The sequence below is a fragment of the Schistocerca americana genome, chromosome 2 (assembly GCF_021461395.2).
Source record: "Schistocerca americana isolate TAMUIC-IGC-003095 chromosome 2, iqSchAmer2.1, whole genome shotgun sequence".
In the NCBI taxonomy this organism is placed as follows: Eukaryota; Metazoa; Arthropoda; class Insecta; order Orthoptera; family Acrididae; genus Schistocerca; species Schistocerca americana.
This window is the reverse complement of record NC_060120.1, coordinates 1,032,721,832-1,032,749,309: the sequence shown is the minus strand read 5'-3', so window position 1 is coordinate 1,032,749,309 and position 27,478 is coordinate 1,032,721,832. Positions and strand designations below refer to the sequence as shown.

Below are 27,478 nucleotides of genomic sequence, written 5' to 3'. Positions count from 1 at the left end.
AAAATAAGCAAAATATACAAACTCAGTAGTATATGCGGAAGATAGGAAACATCAAGGAGAACGTGAGCTCAGGGTTGCCGTGGTCGGGTGGTTAGCGTGAGTAGCTGCGGAAGGAGAGGTCCTTGGTTCAAGTCTTCCCTCGAGTGAAAACTTTACTTTCTTTATTTTCGCAAAGTTATGATCTGTCCGTTCGTTCATTGACGTCTCTGTTCACTGTAATAAGTTTAGTGTCTGTGTTTTGCGACCGCATCGCAAAACCGTGCGATTAGTAGACGAAAGGACGTGCCTCTCCAATGGAAACCGAAAACATTTGATCGCAAGGTCATAGGTCAACCGATTTCTGCACAGGAAAACACGTCTGATATATTCTATACGACACTGGTGACGGCATGTGCGTCACATGACAGGAATATGTTGTCGACCCACCTAACTTGTACACTTGGCGAATGGGTAAAAAGATTCTTCTACCTTGCCCGATTTAGGTTTTCTTGTGAATGTGATAATCACTCCCAAAAAAGTGATGAAAACATAAGAGTTTGTCACATAAGCTGCAACAAATGAATGCAACAGTTTCACAGTCGCACAGTTTTCCCTGTGCTCTGTCAAAACATATGTTTTTAACGTTTTCAAATTTTTCCGTGTGTAGACCGTCATATCCTGCATATGTCCAAGCAAATCTGAACATGTCCTGGAATTTGGAGAGCGAAGTTGATTATGTGTGATTGCCTGAACTTTGATAATTGTCTGAAAATAAAAAATTAAACTTTTCACTCGAGGGAAGACTTGAACCAAGGACCTCTCATTCCGCAGCTGCTCACGCTAACCACGGGACCACGACGCTCCTGGGCTCAGTCTTTCCTTGATGTTGCCTATCTTTCACATGGACTATTCAGTTTGTATATTTTGCTTATTTTTTTCATAGTTCCACACAACTTCTTCCTGTTTTCTCAATTGATCTGTGTTCAGTTTTTCAAGGCCTATCCACTGTGCCAACTTATAACTAAATCTGAGGGGGATGGCATGGGGAGGTTCCCTTGTTAGTGGCGAATGTGGAAACGCCCCGACATGGGAGTCGTCACATATGGAACCTAAGGATGGAGAAAGACTTTGACCGTTCCCTTGTTAAAGGAACCATCTCCGTGTCCTGAAATCCGTCGAAGTACGAGGTCTTGCTGGAAAGTAATGCTTCCGTATTTTTTATGTGAATTTCTTAAAACTTTTTAAATGAAACAAACGTTATTAGCATTCTGCATCTTTATTCTTTACGTATGTGTATTGATTTATCAACATGGGTACCCTGGCGACGAACACATTTCTCCCAACGACAGACCAGTTTGTTGATACCGTCACTGTAGAATGTTTGACTTTTTTTGACGGAACCACAGCCTCACCTGTGCTTGCACCACTCCGTCATTCCGAAAGTGAAAACCTCGAATGAGTTCTTCACGTTTTACTTAAGTTTCGGAAACATATGAAAATCGGATAGCGCCAAGTCAGGACTATATCCTCTTCAGTCCCGAGCATATATTAAAATTCCAAGTGAGCTAAATTTGTGTTAACTGCAATCTGTTAATTCTAGTTAACAATGAATGACCCTCAAAAAATTTTTTTAACCATTGCCAATTTTTTATAGATGGTATCACGTATGATACCTTCGGACTCAAGCAGGGCATTTATACACACAACTATGCAGTTTCATTTTGGTTTATTCCAAAAAAATCCAGTCAGAAATATTACACACATTGTTCATATTTTCTGTAGATACCATGATATCGGTGAAAACAGAAATTTGGTATCAAAATTTTTAACTATATTATGTAAACAATCAAAAATATATAAACAAAATTACCATAGCAAAATGTGTCAAATTATTGTTCCTCTTTTGGTATTATCACAAGTATCAACTGTAAATGAAGAACACTTATACTAAATTAATTTTATTTTTTGTGGAATTTGTTAAAACAGTTCCTGTCAGCAGTGAAGCAAAGGAACATTTTGCACTGCTCACATCGTACAAAAGTGAGACCTCTACAGCCTTCTGCTCGGCATTTTGACCTGTTCTGAACATGGTTCGTCATTTCAGGCAAATGAAGCTTGCTTGCTTTTCTTTTTTCCGTTGGTGGTAGTGGGATGGGACGTCTTGGTCTTTTCCTATCTTGCAAATAATCTTCATCTTCGGAGTCTAGTTCTTGCTCCACAGGTTCAATCAGTAAACTTGACCGTTGGTGAAAATATATCAAATTTTCTGCAATATCAAGCTTGAACTGATAGTATGGCACTGTATGTTTCTTTGCAACACCATTCTGCATTGCAGTCTCACTGTATTCCAACCACGCAGCAGCAATTGCCAAATCAATAAAGTGGTGAATCACTCCCATGGTCCATTTGTGGGTTTGGGTTCTCATGCCATACTTTCCCACCATCCTATCTAACAGGTCAACACCTCCCATGTAAGTATTGTATGCCTTTACAACACATGGGCGAGGAACTTCAATGTACTTTTTCTCTTTCTTAGACGACCGAGTGCATTTTTCAATTGGCTCAACACCTGACTCTGTTGAAGCCAAATAAATCGCTCGGTTGTCAAGCCATTTGATAATTGCTAGGTTCCCGTCATTCCTTACCACCTGAACATGGCTGCCTCTTGTTTTTCTCATTGTTGCATCTTCCTCAAACCGTGTACTTCTGGGAATGCGACTCAGCATTATTGTGCCAGTGGCAGTAATGTTCCTGTCTCTCAGTAACTTGTCCAGGAGGGGAACAGAAGTAAAATGTCTGTCAACGTAAATTGATGACTTCTCTGTCAATGTATCACTAAGTTTCAAAACTACTCTGCCTCCTACATCTAACTTCTCTGGAGGGGGCACTTTTTCAGACTGAATTTCTTTCCCTTTTCCTTCATGCATACAGAAATCAAGGGGTATGCCATTAGTGTTTGCCATGACAAAATTCTTCAAACCTTCTGGGTTAGGTTTTCCCTTCAAATACTGCTTCATTTTCACTTGCCCATGAAACGGAATCATCTCCTCAACGATAGATATTTCCGTTGACCGATGGTTTTCTAAACATCCCTTTCTAACAGTCTCCAATATTGATTTCATTTTCCAAAAGTGGTATTGCTCTTCCTGTTCACTAACAGCATTGTCATCAACTAATTTTATATTGTTCCTCAGTAGGTAAAATCTGTCTCTTGAAACATTGTCTACAACTAGTGGGTACCTACTTTTCCTCTCCCAGCACGTCCTTAGACGTGGTACACCTACAAGTGCTGCAACAATACTCACTCCCCAAAACTTGTGCATTTCTTCCACAGTACAATTTAGTGATTTTCCTGTTTTACTGACATGCTTATAATTTGTGAACTGAGACATATCCTCAAAAAATGAACCATGAGAGTATTTGCAAAAGTATTCAAATGGTTTCTTGAGTTCATCTGTGGCTACTGATGTGCTGGCAGCAATGTTGGATCGGAGCTTTTTTGGAAGTGCCAAGCACCTGAAAACTAAAAAAAAGGCAAATTAGTTTTTTTAAGTAAACCATCTAGCAAGAGACCGTAATTTCTTTAATAACACACTTATTCTTGCACATCTGTATGCCTGCAAAACTCGCCTCTTTCTCGGATTTTAGCAAGAGGTGCAGTTTCTTCATCTGATGAATTTTCGTCACTTTGATTTCTTTGTATGAAAGCGTCATCTTCATCATCAGACTCATCAAACTCTACGCCAGACTCATCTGGAACAATTCTGTTGACCAACTCAGTGATCTTTTCATCAGTTAAGCCTGAGAATCGAGCGGAAAACAAATGTAACCTCACTTCCACTGACGTGAACAAAATCGGCATTGAGTCCCGGGGTATAGTATATGACAACCAAAACATTAACTTTTATAAATCCTGTATAACGTTAATTTATAGTTGACTATTGAGTGAGTATGGTCTGTAGAGCTTTCCTAAGTTGTTAAAGCACGTGAAACCATCTGTAATTGATAAAATTTGAGTCTTTACCTTTATTTCGCCGAGAGATGCTGTGCAGTTGCAGAATCCGGATTTTCCAATCTGTGCTGTCACCTAGTGGCGCCGGCAGAAGCACGAACTACCACAGGCCGAAAAAGATTCCGCTATGTACCCGTCCCAGAAAAAAAATAATACCTGGGGACTAAAGAGGATATAGAGGGTGATCGGCGGCAGTGAGCCCAAGCGTCGCGTTGGACTGTTTCAGATGTCGCAGCGCTCGTGTGTCGTCAGGCATTCTCGTGCTGAAGGAGAGGGTTTTCCATGTGTGGGCGAACTCTTGGAATTCGAAATTTGATTAGAGCACGCTGTTTCTCAGCCAGCAACCTAGTTACCTTACGCACCAACATATTACAAGGAGCAGTTCGGAGCGCTATAGCGGCAGGGGGCTGCAGATATGTAGACTTGAAGAATAAAGATATGGCATTTTAATAACTTTTGTTTTATTTAACAAGCTTTAAGAGTTTTTGCATAAAAATCAGAAGGTATACTTTCCAATACGACCTCGTATGACGGTGACCATCTGATGCTGTTTTCAGTCGTTCTTATGGTAGCATATCGCGGCCGATACGACACTGAAGTTTTGCATAGCGTATCGTATCCTGTGCCACAGTAGAAGCAAACTGAACGTGCGTCGTGTTAATTTACAATGTTTGCGAAGCTAAAGCCCCACATTTAATCAATTTTCTATTTACAGATCCGTACACCGAAAATACGCAATTAAACAGATGTATTACATTATAAATATCCTCAAATTATGGTAAGATTTGTCGTGGAAAAGTGCAGGAAATACTCTGTTGATGAATAAAACTGTTACCCAAGTATCGTTGAAAGCTGTACACTTTAGTCTGACGTCATATCTAGAGCATCAGTTCTTTGCGTGGGAAATGTACGGTAATAAGCGGAATTTATCATTCACAGATAGTCAGGATCCAATTTCAACATTAAATAACTGCCCTCAGATTTACGCTGTTTAGACACAGCAACGGTGAAAATGTCACGGGCCGGCCGCTGTGGTCGAGCGGATCTAGGCGCTTCAGTCCGGAACCATGGATGTGTCTGATGTCCTTAAGTTAGTTAGGTTTACGTAGTTCTAAGTCTAGGGGACTGATGACCTCAGATGTTAAGTCCCTTAGTGCTTAGCCGGCCGCGGTGGCCGTGCGGTTCTAGGCGCTCCAGTCCCGAGCCGCGCTGCTGCTACGGTCGCAGGTTCGAATCCTGCCTCGGGCATGGGTGTGTGTGATGTCCTTAGGTTAGTTAGGTTTAAGTAGTTCTAAGTTCTAGGGGACTGATGACCACGGCAGTTGAGTCCCATAGTGCTCAGAGCCATTTGAGCCTTAGTGCTTAGAGCCATTTGAAAATGTCAAATTTCGCGACATTTCGTAAAAATCCTGTTTAGTGTAATGTCATTTTCACGTTATTTTCAGCTTGTAGCTATGACATCAAAAATCAAAGTAGTGTCGGGCGTACAAATGGTTCAAACGGCTCTAAGCACTATGGGACTTCACATCTGATGTCTTCAGTCCCCTAGACTTAGAACTACTTAAACCTAACTAACCTAAGAACATCACACACATCCATGCCCGAGGCGGGATTCGAACCTGCGACCATAGCAGCAGTGCGGTTGCGGACTGAAGCGTCTAGAACCGCTCGGCCACAGCGGCCCGCGTCTGACAGAGACACATATATACTGTAGAAAAGAGGCCGTGGTAAGAGTTATACGCGTTGTGCAGTGATGATCCTTGTCAAAGATAAAACTAAACTACATATTATCTTCTTGTCAAAGGTAAAATCTCTTAAGCGATCCTGCAGAGCTACTGTCCATATGTCGCTAAGTTTCATAGTCTCTTCTTTCCTATTAAAATTATCACTATGATTAAAAATTTTAGTGGGTTCTCTACATAGCCATGCATAATAGTTCGTTGTCGTAGATAAAATTTTTGTTTCAGAAAGTTTCGCTTCTTGACTTCCTGACTGAAGAGCATTCTCTACTACAGCCGATTTGTCTATTTTTCGTAGCCGACAAAGGCTTTTGTGGTCCTCTAATCGTGTATTGACGCTTCTCTTGATTGTTCCAACACAAATTTTATATACAAAGAGAGTTCAAAAAGTTTTGCACACTAATTTTTTTTTAATTTTTTGGAGGAGGAGAATAAATTTTTTTGTGAACATTCTTGGAACATTTAGCTATAAGTTGGTATATGGAAGTATTTTCTTTTATTTACAGGTGAGCTATAATGGGCCGTGAAGTAGATGCCATGTTCCGACAACGGTCGGTGATGCAGTTCCTCTTCAAGCCCGGCGATGACTCTGCCACATCCATTCACAGCAAGTTGCTCCCTGTTTATGGGGAGGACACAGTGGATCGCTGCAGTATCCAGTGGTGGTTGCAGAGGTTTAAAGAAGGTGGTTTCTCACTACTGGACAATTTACGATGCGGTAGACCATCCACGACAGTGAGTGATGTGAAAAAAAAGAGACTATTGATCAAATCATCAAAAATGAGAGTTGTGGGACGACACGACAGCTTGCTGAAATGACTCGTTTGTCATTGGGCAGTGTGGCATCACTGGTACAGTCAATAGGGTACAGAAAAATCTGTGCACGTTGGGTGCCTAGATTATTGGCAAGAGAAATGAAAACGATGAGGAAGAATGTGTGCGAGGGTCTCATGAAGACCTATAGTGAAGAGTGCAAACAGTGTTTTGACGTCGTCATTACCCAGGATGAAACATGGTTGTTTTTGTCCGAACCTGAGAGCGAAACCCAATCCATGGAGTGGCGTCACCCAGGTTCACCTCGGAAGAAGAAACCAAGACTTTCACGAACAGCAGGCTGAAAGGTGATGGCGTACTCCTTCTGGAATCAGTATGGTGACATTTGCATTGCCTTTTTGGATCCTGACTCCACAATTAACCGGGACCGAGACTGTTTGTCACTGTACAAGCTGCGACGTGCCATCAAGACCCACAGACCACAGCTTCAGGGTCAGCTCTTTAGACTACACCATGACAATGCCAAACCCCATACAGCCCTTACGAGGCAGGAGAAAATCAGGAAAATGGGTTGGAAAATTGTTTCTCATCCTACAGGCCTATCTTGGCTGAATCTGATTTTTACCTCTTTGGTCGTCTGACAGGCCCACATGCGCGGTAAAACATTTTATAGTGAGAAAGACCATATTTCCTGTGTCAAGCGATGGTTTAAAAGTCAATCCCCAGAATTTTACCAAAGTGCATTTACATCATGGAAAGAAAGTTGGGTCAGATGCGCCACAGCTCATGGAAGACACATTGAGTAGGCTCAATGTATAGCTAAATGTTCCAAGTATGTTCACAAAAAATTTCGTTCTCCTCCTGCAAAAAATAAAAAAATTAGAGACGAATGTGCAAAACTTCTTAAACGCCCTTTGTACGTCACATGTTGACAGAGTGGGGCTTTTATCCTTTACAGATCGGAATGCTTGAGGTATTTTGTTTGTTGGTCTAAAAACCAGTCTAATATCATGTTTCTAAAAACACTGTCCGATCTGACCTGTTCCTTTTTTTTTAATAAAAGGAAGAGAAACTATATTCTCCCATCGTTGTTTTTCATGCAGTCGCAGAATTCTGTTTACTTCTCTCGCCGAGTAGCCATTTTTCTCAAAAGTCTGGTTTGTATTTTTTCATTCGGCGTCCAGGTAATCCGGCGTGGAAATCGTTTCGGCTCTATCGACAAGACTTTTAATGACACCTCTCTTTTGTTGTGGACATTGATTAGAGTTCTTGTGTAAATATCTTCCGTGTGCGTTACTTTTCGAAAAACCTTATGTTCCATATTTCCATCCGTCTGTCTCATAAGGAAAGTATCCACACGAGGTATTTTGTTGTCATTTTCTGTTTCCATGGTGAACTGCAGTTTTGGATTTATGTCATTTATCAAACCAAATATTTAGTCTAAAGCTTTTTTACCATGTGACCACGACCTCAAATGTGTCATATACAAACCGATATCAGCGAGATGGTTTCTTATTTACTTTTTATAAAGGTGATGTTCGAAATTATCGACATGAAAATTTATTTTTTTAAATCTTTGTTGATCCATTATGGACTGTGGGACAATGGCTGGCGTGTATTTCTTGATGCAATAATGTACCAACAGCCGTATGTATTGTAGAAATTTATTTTATGAACTTCTTGTATGCTACCAGTTTCGGCATTACATTGATGCCATCTTCCGGCCCCACACGTTATAGTCGTAAAGTCGCTATACACGGAAGCAGCCATATAACTGGATCCGGAATCAAATGGCTGTGCAAGAGCTCTTCGTGGTCAGGCGACACTGATTCACGGATCCAGTTATATGGCTCCTTCCGCGTACAGCGATTTTACGACTATAACGTGTGGGGCCTGAAGATGGCGTCAATGTAATGCCGAACCTGGTAGCATAAAAGAAGTTTATAAAATAAATTTCTACAGTACATACGGCTGTTGGTAAATTATTGCATCAAGAAAAAAAATGAAAATCAATTATCGCAAGACCTAATGGGTTACCCATTACCAAGTACCAACTGCCTTCACTAGCCTCGTATGTTCTTAATACGTGAATCCAGTCGACATACCAGCTTAAGGTATGCAAAGTCTACTGTGATGTACACATCGTGTACATCACACACAAATGTAATAGATTGACTGGTTCATGTGTGCATCATTTGGTGTGTGTGTGTGTGTGTGTGTGTGTGTGTGTGTGTGTGTGTGTGTCAGAGAGAGAGAGAGAGAGAGAGACAGAGAGAGAGAGAGATCTCGTTCGCGTTCCCGCAGACTCGTCAGGTTCACCGCTTTGCGGAGAGCTGTCCACAAGCGGTCCTCCAGACGACCCTCCGCTGTATCGAACCGCCACTCTAATGGCTGAGTCACGGTCGCGCCGGGTCACCGCCAGTCGATACGCGGCGCGAGAAAAAAACCCAGACTTCTTCTGCTATCCTTCATTTCTTCTTTCCACAGGGGAAGAAGACTGGTTATTTACCTCTAAAGCATATATACAGATGTTTCATTTTAGTTACTCCCCCGGAAAAAAATACAAAACCCTCAAGTACAATGTCATTTTATTTACAACTGAGGTGACAGGTAGTTCATTAATGTTGGCATAGTTTCAGTGCAAATGAAACAAGATGTCACAGTAAAGGATGCCGAAACAGTCGCATCGGTACACTGGATACACCCCTCTGGAGGCAACGCAGGCGTGTGTTCTCGCATGTAGACGATCATAAAGGAGCCGAATGGCAACCTGCGTTAGAATGTAGCAAGCACCTTGCGCCTTTTGTTGCAATGCGGCAATGATTCTTGCAGGTCCTGGGGAAGGAGTTTAAGTTCCCGCTGCACCATGTTCCATACGTGTTCAGTCGTTGAGACATCTGGCAATCTTCTGACCAGGGCAGTTGTTATACACTAGGGCAGTTGATAAAATATTGATATACCGCTATTTTTTCCTAAAATGACGGATATAGTTGGACGTTACTTTTATCACACGGGCTATCGGTGTCGAAATGTCTATATCGAGTGGCAGTATTTATATTTTATATTACATTTTTTTCGCTATTTTCGATAAATGCTTGAAGTTGTTCATTTGAAATTATAGTAGAACATAATTTTACCTTCGGAGTCTTACTACATTTTGAGTTTTCATCGCGTCCAGTCTCTCTCTTTGACTGCGTGAAGCAAGTATAGATGGTACAAAGAAAGCCGCGCTGGGTAGCCGCATGGTCTCAGACGCCTTGTCACGGTTCGCGCATCTCTCCCCTGTCGGAGGTTCATGTCCTCCCTCGGATATGGGCGTGTGTGTTGTCCTTAGCGTATAAGTTAGTTTAAGCTAGATTAACTAGTCTATGAGCCTAGGGACCGATGACCTAAGCAGTTTGGTCCCATAGAGCTTACCACAAATTTCCATTTCCACAAAGAACAAGTTCGATTGCACAGGCAGGCGGCGGTGTGAATGGTATAACAAGATATCCGATACGAAGAAATTGCTTACAGTTGCCTTAAAAAAAGATTTGTGACTCAACTAGTGTGCTATTTCTTCACATCGATAATCTTCAGAAACAGCTTCTGAAGCTGATGGCCGGCCGTTGTGGCCGAGTGGTTCTAGGCGCTTTAGTCCGGAACCGCGCTGCAGCTACGGTCGCAGGTTCGAATCCTGCCTCGAGCATGGATGTGTGTGATGTCCTTAGGTTAGTTAGGTTTAAGTAGTTCTAAGTTCTAGGGGACTGATGACCTCAGATGTTAAGTCCCATAGCGCTCAGAGCCATATGAACCTTTTTGAAACTGATGAAGAGAAATCTAAACGACAGGACTGGTCTTCGCGGTGGCCGGAGACGTGGTGGAAAAGCTGACGTAATCGGCACTCGGCACTCGGCGCTACCAACAGAGAGCGCAACGTTTAGCTTCACCACGCATTCTTGACACTACAACTGCTAGGTAGCTGGCGTTTGGAGAAATGAAAAAAAAAACAGGGGAGTCAACCTGAAGTGTTTGGAACAAATCCGATACGTGACGAAACCGAACGATGGACCCATCGGACCACATGTTGCGCCACTCAACCTGCAGTTACCATTGTTAGCAAAGTGGTTACCACCAAGCGTGAACGCACATCGTTTTGCTTTCAATTCTTGCTCTGAGGGGGATAAGCTGGCTGCTAGTTTTTTAACGTACAGAATATCTAATAATAAATCAATAGTTAAATATACAGATCTAAGGCTGACAGTATATTTACAATGTGCACCCAATATTTTTATTGGCAGGAACGTCAACATCTATTCCATTGAAGTACCGATGTGCCGAATCATCTCTCAATATATCGACGACAGGTATTGATAGTTTTTAAATGTCGATATCTAAGTTTCCCGATATTTTTAAAAATATCAACGGTTCTATTATACACTGCGAAGAACACGTTACATCGCAGCAGCAGTATCTGGACGTGCATTATTCAAAAAATGTGTGTGAATTCCTAAGGGACCAAACTGCTGAGGTTTTTTTTTTTTTTTTTTTTAATTTCAATTCCCCCCAAAGGGGGCGGGCTGGCAGCAGCTTAGTATGCCGCTCTTCAGCCGACAGATTTTGTGACAAAGATCAAGAGAACGGATAATAAAAAACAGGCGATAAAATCGGAGACATAGAGAGTAACAAGGCGAAAAGAAATCGTGGAACTTAAAACAACAACACAGGGATGATGACGCTAATAAAAATGCATACGAAGCAGACAGGGAAAACAAGAGACAATTAAGAAACACGGCGACAGTCTGGATTCTGTTCGCAAAGGACATAAAATTCACACTTAGCGACAGCAAACAACACTGAATAGTCACTGGGACACTGCACTAAAAAGTTGGCAAATGTGACACCACAGTCGAGAGCAGGTGGGGGGAAACTGGACAGAAGATGGGAAAACAAAAAAGGGGGGAAAGGAGAGTAAAAGCGAAGTGGGGAGCCGGGAAAGGAGCTGAAGGAGGATGAGGACCCATAAGAGGGGAGGGGGGCAGACGCGACAGGGAGTGGGGTAGGCAGAGGAGGGGAATACAAAAGGACTGGGGGGGAGAAGGGAGGTAGGGAGAGGTTTAGTGGGGAGAAAACAGGACGGAAGGGGGGGGGGAAGAGGGAGCCCAGGGAAAGGACAGAGGAAAGGAGGGGGATTGAGGATCAGAGTTGGTAGGAAGGATAAATGGAGGGAGAGAGGGCATCATCTGGGAGGGGGAGTTGACGGAAGCCACCTTGGGAAAGGAGATGTAGGGTGTAGAGATGGAGGGTAGGGGGGGGGGGGGACAAAACAGTGAAGACGTGGCAGGGGGTGGGGATGGGAGAGGAGAGGAGCAACCAGGGGGTGAGGGGGTTCAAGATGGCGGGAGGTGTAGAGGATGCGGATATGTTCGAGGAATAGGAGCAGATGGGGGAAAGGACTGCTGAGGTCATCGGTCCCTAGACTTACAGACTACTTAAATTAACTTATTGTAAGAACAACACACACACCCATGCCCGAGGGAGGACTCGAACCTCCGGCGGAAGGGGCCGCGCAAATCGTGACACGGCGCCTCAAACCGCGCGGCCACTCCGCGCGGCAGACGTGCATTGTTCTGCTGAAAAAGCACATCACCTTCTTGTCGAAGAAGTTACGGCAGTGTAGCACAGGGATAACAACCTGTGCAGTGTAACGGGCGCTGGTGTGCAAAAGCACCAGATGTGACCGCCGGTTGAAACTGCTTGTCCCCGATACCATTACGCCTGGGGTAGGACCTGTGTGTTGTGAGCGAATGCACTCAAACAGGCAGCTCACCAGGTCTACACCCTACACGTGTACGTCCATCACTCTCAAACAGATCGAACCTACTCTCACCACTGAAGACAACAAACCATCAAACCACTTTCGAGGCAAATCATTCTGGACGCCAGAGTAGCCGTTGCTTGGCGGTGTGATGCTGTCGGTGGTCGCGTGGCCAGAGTTACTCGTGATCTTAATCTTGCTACAAGCAAGCGGTCCCCAACACAGCAGTTGCAACACGAGGTCGGATTTCGTTCCTGGATGACGTTCGGTCGGCCACCGCTGGTCGCACAGTGCATCGATCCATACGTGCGTCTGTATTATGCGGACATTGAGAACCCGGTATACAGCTGTGGGAATGTTCCACAGATCACTGTTGAAAGCAGCGACACACCACTGATACATTGTTGTCAACGTGTGCAGCAGTCCGTCAGTACGTCTATATTGCTTCTCACAGGTCCACAATGCGAGCCCACTGAAACGGCTGAAGCTATTTTACATGTGTACATTGATGTGTCGACAGAAGTGCCGACACAGTGTGATTTGAGGGGACCGCAATGCACGCTATAAACACACGAAGGATGGCGTGAGGTCTGAAACAGGATACGTAATGAATGCTATAAAGAAAAGTACGTAGCTGCTGGAATACTTAACTTTAATCCATCCTTGTTGTATACATCGTTCTTGATGAGACATGCTTTATACGATAAGTATCAATTGCTATGTAAGGCTAATGGCGCCTTGCTAGGTCGTAGCCATGGACTTAGCTGAAGGCTATTCTAACTATCTGCTAGGCAAAGGAGCGAGGCTTCGTCAGTGTAGTCGCTAGCAAAGTCGTCCGTACAACTGGGGCGAGTGCTAGTCCGTCTCTCGAGACCTGCCTTGTGGTGGAGCTCGGTCTGCGATCACTGACAGTGGCGACACGCGGGTGCGACATGTACTAATGGACCGCGGCCGATTTAAAACTACCACCTAGCAAGTGCGGTGTCTGGCGGTGACACCACATACATAATCGTTGGTTGTACCGTAGAATGAATATTCACCCCTGAACTCACAGAAGAGGCGCAGACAGCCCGCCTGAGCGCCAACTGATCGGTTCTAGGCGCTTCAGTCCGGAACCGCACTGCTGCTACGGTCGCAGTTTGGAATCCTGCCTCGGGCATGGATGTGTGTGGTGTCCTTAGGTTAGTTAGGTTTAAGTAGTTGTAAGTTCTAGGGGACTGATGACCTCAGATGTTAAGTCCCATAGTGCTCAGAGCCAGCCATTACCGATAACCGTGACGAATTAATCACTAAGGCAATCCCTGAGGGTGTTGCATTTTATTCCCAGCAGTGTATATGAACAGTATGGAATTATATTGCCGTGTCCACTTTATAGAAATTGGTCTTTGCAGCAAACACAGCAAAGAAATGAGCCGAAAGTGACTCAGTGAGGTGCAGACAGATCTCTGGAAGCATCTGGAACCATCTTGTCTGATGTACTTTCGTTGTTGAAGGGCGTGTAGAGGTAGTTTCACGTAAAGAACACAACGATTGTGGAAATCCCGCAGATGTTTTACAGTGTAGCCCTCCAGACATTTGCGGACACAAGGTCACGTAGCAAAGTCAGTCTGACGTGGAGTTATTGTGTGCCTTTTCACACATGACAATGAAAGACAGAGAATCCTCTTCATATCACTCACAAGGGGAGGCCGCCAATTGTGAAATTCAGATTCTATTCATACTGCGCATAATGAAAGCTCACGGCCAGAGGTGTAATGTGGCAAAGCACCAAGATGCACTTCTCAGCCGCTGTCGAGAAAATCGACAGTTAAAAGAAACCGTTGCGGTGAAATACTCTCTACCATTAACAATTTTCTACAGCGTCGTGGCGCAGCGGTAAGCGCTCGGGTTCGTAATCCGAAGGTCGCCGGATCGAATCTCGCGCCATATATATATATATATATATATATATATATATATATATATATATATATATATATATAAAATTCCCGGCAATCAGTTGCAACAATTATGCATATAATAAGTTGTTGAAAGTCGTTTGTCGTGGAAAAACTGGCGACTTCGAACATCATTATGTTTTCCGCAAACAAAGTTGTATTTCACAAATGTTATTAATTGTCTTCATAATGTTAACCACGTATAGTTAACGGAAGACGTAGAAGCGATACTCTGAAACGAATACGTATAGCGTAAGTCAAACGTTCGAATTAGAATAGAGACCCCGAGAACACAAATTTGCTGTGGCAGGTATGAAATATAAACTCCGTTACTCGCTCGTTACACTTGAAGGACAGATGTTGAATGGGCCGAAACGAGCCACCGCATAACAGCGTAGTTGCTTGCTAACTTCGAAAGAAGGTAGATGCGGTCCCTAGCGCAACTTATAACATCGTCGAAAATCAGTGCGGACGGGAGAGCTTTGGTACACCCTGTTAAAAAAACGGAGAAATGCAGGCGGTACAATTGGAGAGCGATCCACCATCACCAACATGCACAAGCAATTCATTAATAATTTATATATATATATATATATATATATATATATATATATATATATATATATATTTGAATTACAGAAAACTAATAATTAAAGAAGTTGTATGGTGCGAGATTCGATTCGGCGACCTTCGGATTACGAACCCGAGCGCTTACCGCTGCGCCACGACGCTGTAGAAAATTATAAATCGTAGAGAGTATTTCACCGCAACGGTTTCTTTTAACTGTCGTTTTTCTCGACAACGGCTGAGAAGTGCATCTTGGTGCTTTGCCACATTACACCTCTGGCCATGAGCTTTTATTGTGCGCAGTATGAATCGAATCTGAATTTCACAATTGGCGGCCTCCCCTTGTCAGATGAGAACCGAAACCTACGCTGTAAGTCAGATGATAACCAGAACTACCTGAAGATGAGAGTTTAAAAAGAGAAAAGCGTACTACAGAATTTCTAAAAAAAAATCATTTGTGATTGACTGGAGACTGTTTCTCCTATTCTGTTTCACAAAGTGGCGGTAGTCCTAACGGAAAGATCCTACTTGTCAGTTCATTTTAAATTGAACTGGGGTTCTGGGCTATTTGCACATTAACTTCTATATTTCTGGGTTTTCTTAACTAATCGGAAAACTCGCAATACAAATCATAGAAATTTTTCTATTAGAACAATTAATACAGCATTTGCGGGTGTCTCGGAGTCAACTTTTGATGACATAAATTTACGCGACCCGGTTTTTAGTTCAGAGAGTCGTTTTACAAAAAATGTTCAAATGTGTTTGAATTCCTAAGGAACCAAACTGCTGAGGTCATCGGTCCCTAGACTTACACACTACTTAATCTAACTTAAACTAACTTATCCTAAGAACAACACACACATCCATGCCCGAGGGAGGACTCGAACCCTCGCGCAGTCCGCGACATGGCGCCTCAAACCACGCAGCCACTCAGCGCGGCAGTCGTTTTACGTGTACTGAGATTAGTGCAATGTATTTCTACTGTAGGCGTGCCATTTTATTGTGACTGTGAGTGTAGTGGGCTTTCGTTCGGAAGAAAAGTCTGCAGGGGTCACTAGTAAGTAATGTCCCATTTTTCAGGATCCATTAGTATTTGGGATGGTATTTCCATTCCATGTATAGCGCTTCCTTAGGTTTCCGAACGCTTCGCGTATGTTCTTGTAGATTTTGTCGACTGGCCTGAGACGATCGTAGCTGCGGGAGCGCCCAACAAACACTTCCGCACTCTTTCATGACTCAAGTTGCTCTGCTCGCCACAGCACGTAAATTAGAACAACGAGAGGTTCCGTCAGGAGCGAGCACTACACAGTAAAGAGCAGTTAGTGCCAGAACCAAGGAGTTACCCATAATTAAGCCACATTATAACCTCCATTATACTTTGACCCAGCTGACACAGATGTTGAAGTTAAGTTGTTTGGGCCGATGAGAGGCTGAATACATCAAAAGAAACAGCTTCTGCTTTTAATAGCATTTTCTGTCGCGTTATTCATATGATGTACAATATGATATTTTCTGTATGGTTAAGAAATTATGAACCTGACACTGCCGTAAATGCTGTATTAGAAATCAGTAAGCACATAAAACAGAGTCTCAATTTTACATAAACGAATGAATTTGTTTTTTCCCCTTGGTTAAATGCAGTAATTTTAGTAATGCATATATGAGGAAATACTTTTTTTCCGAGCGAAACACCTGGCATAAAACATTTTACTTCTGTTGTAATTACTACTACAGTCTCTAAAACTAAATATTTTAAGACCTTCATTAAATGGTGATGCTGCTGACATAGCTTCATTGCTTTCATCAGTTGCTCTTCTTTTTCCTCGGAGTATTTTATTCCCCACACTTCCAGCTACTAGAACTTTTTTTTAGATTGCTTGTAAAGACAGATGGCGAGTTCTTGGCACTATGAGGATACTCTTCGGCAGGGGTCTCCAAATTACTGCAGCGCGAGTCCACATATCAAGATCTGAATCTCAGTAGGGGCCGGACAACACATTTTCGCAGAAATTCTAGAAAAAAATTATAAACAAATTTATTGTTGTTTAACGCCAACACAATATTCAGTGAAAATCTCGGGTATCCTTAATTACTCTTTAGTATGCTTAGCGGGAGGTAAGAATTTTGCCTTTTGAATCCAAAGTTTCTAAAAATGCGGCTCTAATAAACTCGTCTGTTTTATGACTAAAATGGCCCCTAAATGTTCATCGCTCAGGTTACTTCGGCATTTACAGTTTGTAAATTTCAGCAAAAAAATTTTTGTTCACACCTGCTGCGGTGCTACTTCAACATCTTCCACTTCGCAAGAATAGGGGTTGTAGAAAACTGGGATGTTCTTGGTATGAGCATATTAATTTGAGAACCTAGAAGAAAACTCTTTCTTCAGATCACCAAGAAATTTCATTGCAAACAAAAGTGGAAAACTTCAACCACGTTCCACATTCAACGATTGTTAGTTAGCGAAGTGTAAAACAAAAATTCTGTCTGATGTTGTATCCAAAAAGTATCAGTTTCAGTCTGAAAGCTTTAAATTGTGTGTAAAGCTCACAAATGATATTGTTCTCTCCATGAAATGTTTTGTTCATTTGAATGGAAAGCAACGTCGGTTACAAAAGCCAATTTACATAGCCATGCTTTATCCGTCACAACTCCTAAAGCTCAGTTTCTCTTATTCAGAAATATTTCACTCTCTGCTCTCAGCACAGAAGCTCGGAAAAATTTTACAACAGGTTAACCATGTGATACGAGAGACCACTTGAAAAAGATTCTATCTCTTTTAGAACAGACTTGAATTGGCGGTGTTCGAGTCAAAAGTATTTTCTGGAAGAGTAACTGCTTCAGAATGCTTGGTTTTATCACGAAATAGGTCTTCTGCTGTAATTAAAATGCACCTCATTATCAAACTGTACACCATAGCTTTTTCGTAGTGGCGACGAATAGTGTATTCCTTCAGAACAGCAATAACTTCGTTGTAGATAAAACACATTGATTTGTTGTCTTCCTCTAAAAGCAAATAATTCACGGGTTACGCCGTGTTGAACATACTTTTCTCTGTTTTAGTTTCAACCGACATATTTGATACGTATTTGAAAGAAAGAAAATTTTGAATAACAACCCAGGAAACATAGCCAGGGAGTTACAGTCAGCTTCGGGCAGGGCGTTTCTGGAAGCATCTCTGTTTTATACACAAAACTGTAATTTTGGTAATATTTTGGATGTCACTCGGGAAACTACAGCTTGAATAGCGTCTGAGTAATAGCGGTCAGCATCTCTGCCAACGAGGTTACACTGCGAGAGATTGTAAGTAGAACCTTTCCTAGTGAGTGGAATGCAGTCTTGGAGCGAGAGAGAGAGAGAGAGAGAGGAGAAGTAGAGTTGTGTCTTTCGATTGAGTAAGATCTGTTTAGGTCTTGCTGTTTGCCTGCAACAATTTTCACATATTATATTCCATTTATGGAGAGATATTTTGCAAATCCATCCAGGAGACCTCAAAAGGTACTGTAATAGGGGATTTGCCGAGACATCCAAGTATAGTAATTAATTTGGTCAGGGACTTAGAATTGAAGTTTTTTTATGATGACGTAACAACGTGTGATTTATGGATTTTTCTTCGAAGATGGATAGCGTAAGTGTTTGTAAGAAAGAAAAGACAATTCATTCAGGTTTTTCCACTATTAATATAAAGTGAATTTTTAATATTTCGAGTGTTAAAATGTTTTGCCTTAGTGATGTAAAGTATTGTTAATACAATTACTTTATTGGTTTTCCGTCAGTCAGCCTTCGTCTCTTTATTTCAAGTTTCATATATATATATATAATTTTGCTTAACCGAGTTTCTCAGTAACAGAAATTTAATTGACAGTATCACTGCAGCAATGAGATTTATTAGCAGAGAAGTTTTGTGGGTGTCTTTATAATATAAAGCACGCATTACACATCGCGTTGGTAGTAGTTTGCTTGTAACACCTAAAATGCAGATGAAATACCTTCTGCACCATCAAGAATTTTTGCCTTTTAAAAATCCGTTGATAATTTGTGATTGTGAATCTGTAGTTCAAAATGGTTCAAATGGCTCTGAGCACTATGGGACTCAACTGCTGAGGTCATTAGTCCCCTAGAACTTAGAACTAGTTAAACCTAACTAACCTATGGACATCACAAACATCCATGCCCGAGGCAGGAATCGTACCTGCGACCGTAGCGGTCTTGCGGTTCCAGACTGCAGCGCCTTTAACCGCACGGCCACTGCGGCCGGCGAATCGGTAGTTACAGAAACTATATTTAGTAAGTAATCGATGTAATAGTGTGTTTATTTCTGACTGTATATAATTGATTCTAATTATAACGATAATATTGTAAATTGCTTGGTAATAGCCGAGGAAACTACATTCAAATATATCGATAGCAACGACGAAATGGCAGTAGCTGTGACGTTGTTTACCTTTTGTGTGTGGAGACTCCCTCTCGCGTGGCGAGCAAAGAGCAAGCAGAGCAGCTTGAGTCAAGAAAGAGTGCGCTAGTGTTTGTTGGGCACTCCCTCAGACGCGTTGTGCAGCTGTTCTCGCGCCAGTGCAGGCGCGCCTAATTCGTTAACCCGCGAGTATTGAGACCACGGAAGGAGTGGACAGGCGGCGGAAGCTGCAGTTCTAGCTATTGCCTGTCCCACAATTATCTGTGGCTCTGGAGACGACTCGAAGTTCTCGTCCAGCAGCAGCACCAGCGGCAGCTCAGCATTGTCGTCGGCTACATTCTTTGTCGTCCACACAGCTATAACATCGTAAGACTGTTAACTGAGAGACTTTACCCACTTGCATTTCTTTCACAGAGTATGACTAACTGGAATAATAACCTGCAATAGTTAAAACTTGTGGGGCACCTGTGTTGTCGTTGTCCTCAGACATTATTACCAGACAGAGCCTGTTTCCTTTCCATTCAATCACCGAGTGTCGTAAGAATATGAAAATTTAACTATTTACTGCCTGTTTTGTGTGTTTGCTAATTACCAGTTTCAGTCTAATTTTTCAGCCTTAGAAACTATGCATTCTTGTAGTGCATAACAGAGGCTTAAATAATATGTAATTCTGAGTATTAACTTCATTCGCTTGAAGTAAAGTAAAATTTCACTGGCAAAACTAATAACTAAAGATACAGCACAAATTAAGAGTGCGCAATTTCATTTATTCTGTATTTAGCTCAGCGAGTGACTGCTGCTGGCTTGGTATGTAGTTTATTGTTGTTATTTTAAAGGTAAAATTCAGTTGCTTGTTTGCTTTAAGTAAATCCAGATCAGTCTTTCAATAATCAAACGTTAATTGCTCGCCTTTTTCTAAATTTGCATTATGTTACACTGAGCTTACTGAAAGTAATTTTCTTTACAAGACAAAGTTTGAGTTAAGTGAGTTATTCATTCAAACAGTAACACCGTTGAGTTTACTTTCAAAATTTAGTCTTTCGGGATAAGTAACTGCAGACTCAGTGTTTTCTGATTCACTAACTTTCTCGTACGTTGTTGTGCTGTGGAAAAGCATGACAACCTTCTGTTGTCACACCAGTGATTATTGATTAAATTTCTTTGCCATTATCTTTCTTAAGAATCTGGAGATTCATGGCCGTGCTGGGTTGGCAACTGTTTAATTATCCCCTTCTTAGTTAACCATTCTTTACTTTGTTTTATCAGTGATTTTTGTAGTAAATATTATGTGGTACCTATTTTACCCCCCCCCCCCCCCCCCCCTCCCAGTGCGGTTCGTGAGCGATTGCACTATATTCCACCCTTTTCAAAATTACCATCAGTATTCAGCTTAAGTTTATAATAGATTCTTCCTTCAGAGGAGTCTGTTGTCTGTTGTACACATTCCTCCAACTAACCGGTGTTATTTTCCTTTCATAACGATGGCCTTATTCACTGTAAAATTTCAGTAGGCATACGCGATCATATAGCAATCCGGTAGGCCGATTAGGAAGGGGGAGGTTACAAGCTGCAGTAGTTTGGACATAACGGCAGCACAGCGTTTACTGGTTGTGCAAATAGACAGGCCATTTCTAATTTATGTGGGATAAATTAACATTTCAACAGTCACATACTTTTGAGACAGGGCATTTTTGGTAGTTGATTGAATTTCATACTTTTCTTGCAATCAGATTGCTTGTATTATTGCTAACAAGACAGTTTACTTAAACTCTCGCTACGAGCGTTGCCGTACACAGTTTAACATTGTATTTCTGATTAGCTTTTGCATAGACTGAGATTTTCACTCTGCAGCGGTGTGTGCGTTGATATGAAACTTCCTGGCAGATTAAAACTGTGTGCCTGACCGAGACTCCAACTAGGGACCTTTGCCTTTTCGCGGGCAAGTGCTCTACCAACTGAGTTGGTATCTCGCGGGCACGGTGGCTCAGCGTGTTTGGTAAGACACTTACCCGCGAAAGGCGAAGGTCCCGAGTTCGAGTCTCGCTCCGGTACACAGTTTTAATCTGCCAGGAAGTTTCAACTTTTGCATAGATGTTCACTTTTCATGAATTACGAGATTACTTGCGAATTTAAATGCGAGCTTAACTGTTTCTTTAATCCCGAGTTTTACTTCACATTACCACACAGACAAAATACCAGTAAATATATCAATATATTAACGAATAACAATAGCAACAATAGCAAGAGTTTTGTATCACCTCGGTTCTGAGAGTTCCGGAACCTGTACAGAAAATTGGAATAGAGATCAACATAAACATCATTTCTGCCCTTGTTATTGCCCATGAAAACCACACATTGCATGTTGTACCACCACACAGCGAGACCTTCAGAGGTGGTGGTCCAGATTGCTGCACGCACCGGTACCTCTAATACCCATTAGCACGTCCTTTTGCTTTGACGCATTCGTCGTGGCATGCTATCCACAAGTTCATGAAGGCACTGTTGGTCCAGATTATCCCACTCCTAAACGGCGATTCGGCGTAGATCCCTGAGAGTGGTTGCTGGATCATGTAGTCCATAAATGGACCTTTTGAATCTATCCCAGACATGTTCGATAGGGTCAATGTCTGGAGAACATACTGTCCACAAGTTGAGAGATGCTGTTATCCTGAAGGAAGTCATTCACAAGATGTGCACGAGGGGGGGGGGGGGGGGGGCGCTAATTGTCGTCTGTGAAGACGAATGCCTCGCCAATATACTGGCGATATGGTTGCACTATCGGTCGAAGGATGGCATTCACGTTTCGTACAGCCGTTACGGCTTCTTCCATGACCACCAGCGGCCTACGTTAGCCGCACATAATACCACCCCAAAACAGCAGGGAACCCCCTCGTGGCTGCACTCGCTGGACAGTGTATCTAAGGCGTTCAGCCTGACCGGGTTGCCTCCAAACACGGCTCCTACGATTGTCTAGTTCAAGGCATATGCGAGATTAATCCGTGTAGAGGACGTGATGCTAATCCTAAGCGGTCCATTCGGCATGTTGTTGGGCCCATCTGTACGGCGCTGCATGGTGTCGTCGTTGCAGAAAGGGGCCTCGTTATGGACGTCGGGAGTGAAGTTGCATATCATGCAGCCTATTGCGCACAGTTTGAGTCGTAACACTACGTCCTACGGCTGCACGAAAAGCATTGTTCAACATGGTGGCGTTACTGTCAGGTTTCCTCCGAGCCATAAGCCGTAGGTAGTAGCTGTAGTAGTAGCGCTTGGGCGACCTGAGCGAGGCATGTCATCGGCAATTCCTGCCTCTCTGTATCTCCTCCATGTCAGAACAACATCGCTTTGGCTCACTCCGAGACGTCTGGACACTTCTCTTGTTGAGAGCCCTTCCTGGCACAAAGTAACAATGCGGACGCGATCGAAAGGCGGTATTGACCATCTACGCATGGTTGAACTACAGACAACACGAGCCGTGTACCTCCTTCCCGGTGGAAAGACTGGAACTGATCGGCTGTCTGACCCCTCCGTCTAATAGGCGCTGCTCATTCATGGTTGTTTACATCTTTGGGCGTGTTTAGTGACATCTCTGAACAGTCAAAAGGACTGTGTTTGTGATACAATATCCACAGTCAACGTCTATTTTCGGGAGTATGGGAACCAGGGTGATGCAAAATGTGTGTAACTGTATATGTTATGTTGTTGATGTTCTCTTAGAGGCTTCTTTGAAATTATAAATATAATTTAAATTATGCATTTCCGTTAGAAATAAACAAAATCGTAATTCGTCAAGTATGAATAGTAATAATCACTTGCTAACGTCAGGAAATTCGCCATATTGTCTGCTACAACTTGGCGAAAGCCGCATCTCGATATATTTATTTATTATGTGTACTTTAGGGGTGGCCTGTTTTAGCTGCCTTAGATTTTATACAGGGTGATTCAAAAAGAATACCACAACTTTAGGATTTTAAAACGCTGCAACGACAAAAGGCAGAGCTAAGCACTATCTGTCGGCGAATTAAGGCAGCTATAAAGTTTCATTTAGTTGTACATTTGTTCGCTTGAGGCGCTGTTGACTAGGCGTCAGCGTCAGTTGATGCTAAGATGGCGACCGCTCAACAGAAAGCTTTTTGTGTTATTGAGTACGGCAGAAGTGAATCGACGACAGTTGTTCAGCGTGCATTTCGAACGAAGTATGGTGTTAAACCTCCTGATAGGTGGTGTATTAAACGTTGGTATAAGCAGTTTACAGAGAATGGGTGTTTGTGCAAAGGGAAAAGTTCTGGACGGCCGAAAACGAGTGATGAAAATGTAGCACGCATCCAGCAAGCATTTGTTCGCAGCCCAGGAAAATCGACTCGCAGAGCTAGCAGAGAGCTGCAAATTCCACAATCAACTGTATGGAGAGTCCTACGAAAAAGGTTAGTCAACGTCAAGTACCCGAGGCGATGGATCGGCCGCCAGGCAGCCCGTGACAGAGCACTTCATCACTAAATACTCTTTGTAACGATGTATAACAGAAGGTTATATTATGTTTCTTTCATTAAATACACATTTTTAAAGTTGTGGTATTCTTTTTGAATCACCCTGTACTTTCCTTACTGCGCACAAGCCCGCAGAGCCATCAGGCGCCATTCGTTCTGGCGGTGGACAATGGACCTACTGTTTAGGCTCAACAACGTATGCAGTCGCTTTAGACCGAGGTGACAAAAGTTATGGGATACCTCCTCACATCGTGTCGGACCTCCTTTTGCCCGGCGTACTGCAGCAACTAGACATGGCACGGACTGCACAAATCTTTGGAAGTCGCCTGCAGAAATATTGATCCATGCTGCCTCTACAGCCATCCATAATTGCGAAGGTGTTACCGTGGATTTTGTGCGTGAACCGACCTTGTGACTATGTCCCATGGCGGGCGATGTGGATAGCCAAATAATTCGTTCGAACTGTCCAGAACATTCTTCAAACCAATCGGGAACAACTGTGGCCCTGCGACATGGCGCATTCTTATCCATAAAAATTACATCGTTATTTGGTAACACGATGACCATGAATGGCAGCAAAGCTCTCCAAGTGATCGATATAACCATCTCCAGTCAATGATTGGTTCAGTTTTTACCAGAGGACCCAGTCCATTCCATGTCAACACAGCCCACACCGCTGTGGAGCCACCACCAGTTCGCACAGTGGCTTGTTCGAGCTTGCGTCCATAGCTTCGTGGTGTCTACGGCACACTTAAACCCTAACATCAGTTCTGACCAACTGAAATCGGTATTCATCTGACCAGGCCACAGTTTTCCAGCTGTCTCGGCTCCAACCGATTTGAGTCACGAGCCCAGGAGAGGCTTTGCAGCCGATGTCGTGCTGTTAGCAAAGGCACTAGCGTCGGTCGTATGCTGCCACAGCCAAATTTCGCCGCACTGTCCAAACGGATACCTTCGTCGTACGTCCCGCATTGATTTCTGCTGTTAAATGAGTGAAATGGCTCTGAGCACTATAGGGCAACATCTGAGGTTATCAGTCCCCTAGAACTTAGAACTACTTAAACCTAACTAACCTAAGGACATCACACACATCCATGTCCGAGGCAGGATTCGAACCTGCGACCGTAGCGGTAGCGCGGTTTCAGACTGAAGCGCCTAGAACCGCTCGGCCACATCAGCTGGCTTTCTGCTGTTATTCCCTACAGTGTTGCTTTTCTGTTAGCACTGAGAACTCTTATTCTGAAAAGCTGCTGCCCTCAATCATTAAGTGAAGGCCGTTGGTCACTGCCTTGTCCATGGTGACAGGTACTGACCGAAATTTCGTATCTGGCATTCTCGGCACACTGTGGATCTCAGAGTTTTGATATCGCTAGGGATTTCCTAAACGGAATGTCCCATGCGTCCAGTTCCATTTAATATTCCGCGTTCAAACTCTCTGAATTCCCGTCGTGCGGTCATTATTCCGTCGGAAACGTTTTCACATACATTACCTGAGTAGGGTCTACAAATGACAGCTCCGACAATACACTCGCTTTTTATCCTTGTGTATGCGCTACTGTAGCCACCTCCATCTGTATACGTCAATATCGCTAACCCATGACTTTCGTCACCTCAGAGTAGTTCGTTACGGGTGACATAAAGGTAACTCAATAAATGTTATATAAATATGCGAGAGCAATGAAATTCCAAGCACAAACATTTTTGGAGTGAGTGAGGCGCCAGAACAGTGTATTCGCATGGAACGCGGTCCTGGGTTGTCAGCTGCCAGGAGAGAGAAGAGCTGGCGCATGTGGTACAGAACAGAGAACAAACCGTTGCCGCTGCAGTCAGCTCGCTGTTTGTCTCTTTGGACAGAACTCGTCATGTAACTGCCTAGCTGCGCACGCTACGCTCTAGCAGTCTAGCAGGATTAATTAATTAGAGAAAGTCACATAGAAATCCGCGACAACAGGAATGTACTAAACTGTACAAGCACTCATCGCACTTTAACGCACAAAACGTGTACACAAAAACACACTTCCTGATGTGTCGGTCAATGGCAATCACTTCTACCAAGAGATTGTCAGGGACAGCAGTCGGGGTGTTTGCTAGTGCTCAAAAATGGTTCAAATGGCTCTGAGCACTATGGGACTTTACATCTGAGGTCATCAATCCCCTAGAACTTAGAACTACTTAAACCTAACTAACCAAAGGACAGCACACACATCCATGCCCGAGGCAGGATGCGAACCTACGACTGTAGCGGTCGTTCGGTTCCAGACTGAAGTGCCTAGAGCCGCACGGCCACACCGAGCGGCCTAATGCTCATTATCTGAGTATGGGACTGGCAAACGCTTTTGTTCTGAGTACGGAAACAGACGATTCCTGCTGTCTAGAACCTTCAAGAGCATTGATACTGCTGCCGACGTCTGGTATCCTTCTGGGAAATACATGTGGTGTCCCGTTTATTTTGTCCCACTTTTCTTGATCATACCAATTAAGCTTTCGTCCAGAAGCAAAGGAAAAAAAAAAACCAATCAGTTAGGTGTTAATCATCATGATGAGCTTTCTGCTAAGTTTCTTCATTACGAGGATATGTACAGCAGTAATTAAATCATTTTTTAAATGGTACCCTATATTTTTTATTCGGTAAGTCTCGTCACATGTTCACGTAAATATACCAGTCAGCTTAATAAGAAACAAAACGGGGATTTTGAATACAATTTTGTTATGCTAAAATCCATCGTGACACAGAAATGGACAGAACATTAAAGGTAATCAAAGTGGTGACAACGGATTGTGATTCAACTCACTGGTGCACGCTTTGGATGAATGATTTGAATTTTTAGTGATGCTACTGAAGTGAATCATAAGAAAGCACGACACATTCTTACATATGCTCTGGAGCTGGTGGAATATCGTGACAGGCAACGTCCTTTAAGCATCCCTAAAGAAAAGAGTACAGAAGGTTAAGTCAGGAGACCGAGCAGGCCAATCCTCTGTTCCTCCACCACCAGTCCATCTAGCAGGGTACTCGCGACTTCAGAACACGACGTGCAAAATATCGTTATGATCTGGACATCCATAGTGTTGTTACCACACACGCTTTCCGGTTCTGAGCAGACTAGTCCACTATTCTTACGTGACCAATGCCTCCGGCAGGATACGTGGTGCTCAGAACACAACGTGCTCGTAAAGCGTTACGTCCTGGATACCCATAGTCTTGGTACAACATTAACATTTTGGTGCCGGCCACTGTGGTCGAGCGGTTCTAGGAGCTTCAGTCCGGAACCACGCGACCGATACGGTCGCAGGTTCGAATCCTGCCTCGGGCATGGATGTGTGTGATGTCCTTAGGTTAGTTAGGTTTAAGTAGTTCTAAGTCTAGGGGATTGATGGCCTCAGATGTTATCACCGTAGTGCTTAGAACATGCCCTGATTTTTCTGTAGCCTTGCTTCCATTACCAACCGCTCTGGTGCCCTTACCTTTCCTAAGGCCGACCTGATCGTAATCTAACAGATCCCCACTTTTCTTTTCCATTCTTCTGTATATGATTCTTATCCGCAACTTGGAGGCACCAATTGTTACGCTGATTGTTCGATAATCCTCGCACTTGTCGGCACTTGCAGTTTTGGGAATCGTGTGGATGATGCTTTTCCGAAAGTCTGATAGTATATCGCTACTCTTATACGCAGTATACTCTAATGTCAATAATCGTTTTGTTGGGCACTACTCCGCAATGATTTTAGAAATTCCGATTGAATGTTTTCTGTTCCTTCTGCCTTATTTGATTTTAAG

The 27,478-nt window shown here is 43.1% G+C and overlaps 1 protein-coding gene across 1 annotated transcript in view; it reads right to left on the bottom strand.

Moving 5' to 3' along the window:
- Nucleotides 1–1,863: 1,863 nt before the first annotated feature.
- Nucleotides 1,864–27,478, bottom strand: part of LOC124594654 (piggyBac transposable element-derived protein 3-like) — a 173,986-nt gene continuing 148,371 nt past the window's right edge. The window contains exons 2-4 of the mRNA XM_047133024.1: nt 3,610–3,780; nt 2,009–3,502; nt 1,864–1,904 (exon numbers count right to left, since the gene is read on the bottom strand). Of these exons, the coding sequence (XP_046988980.1) occupies nt 1,864–1,904; nt 2,009–3,502; nt 3,610–3,780 (1,706 nt within the window). The remainder of the gene's footprint in view (nt 1,905–2,008; nt 3,503–3,609; nt 3,781–27,478) is intronic.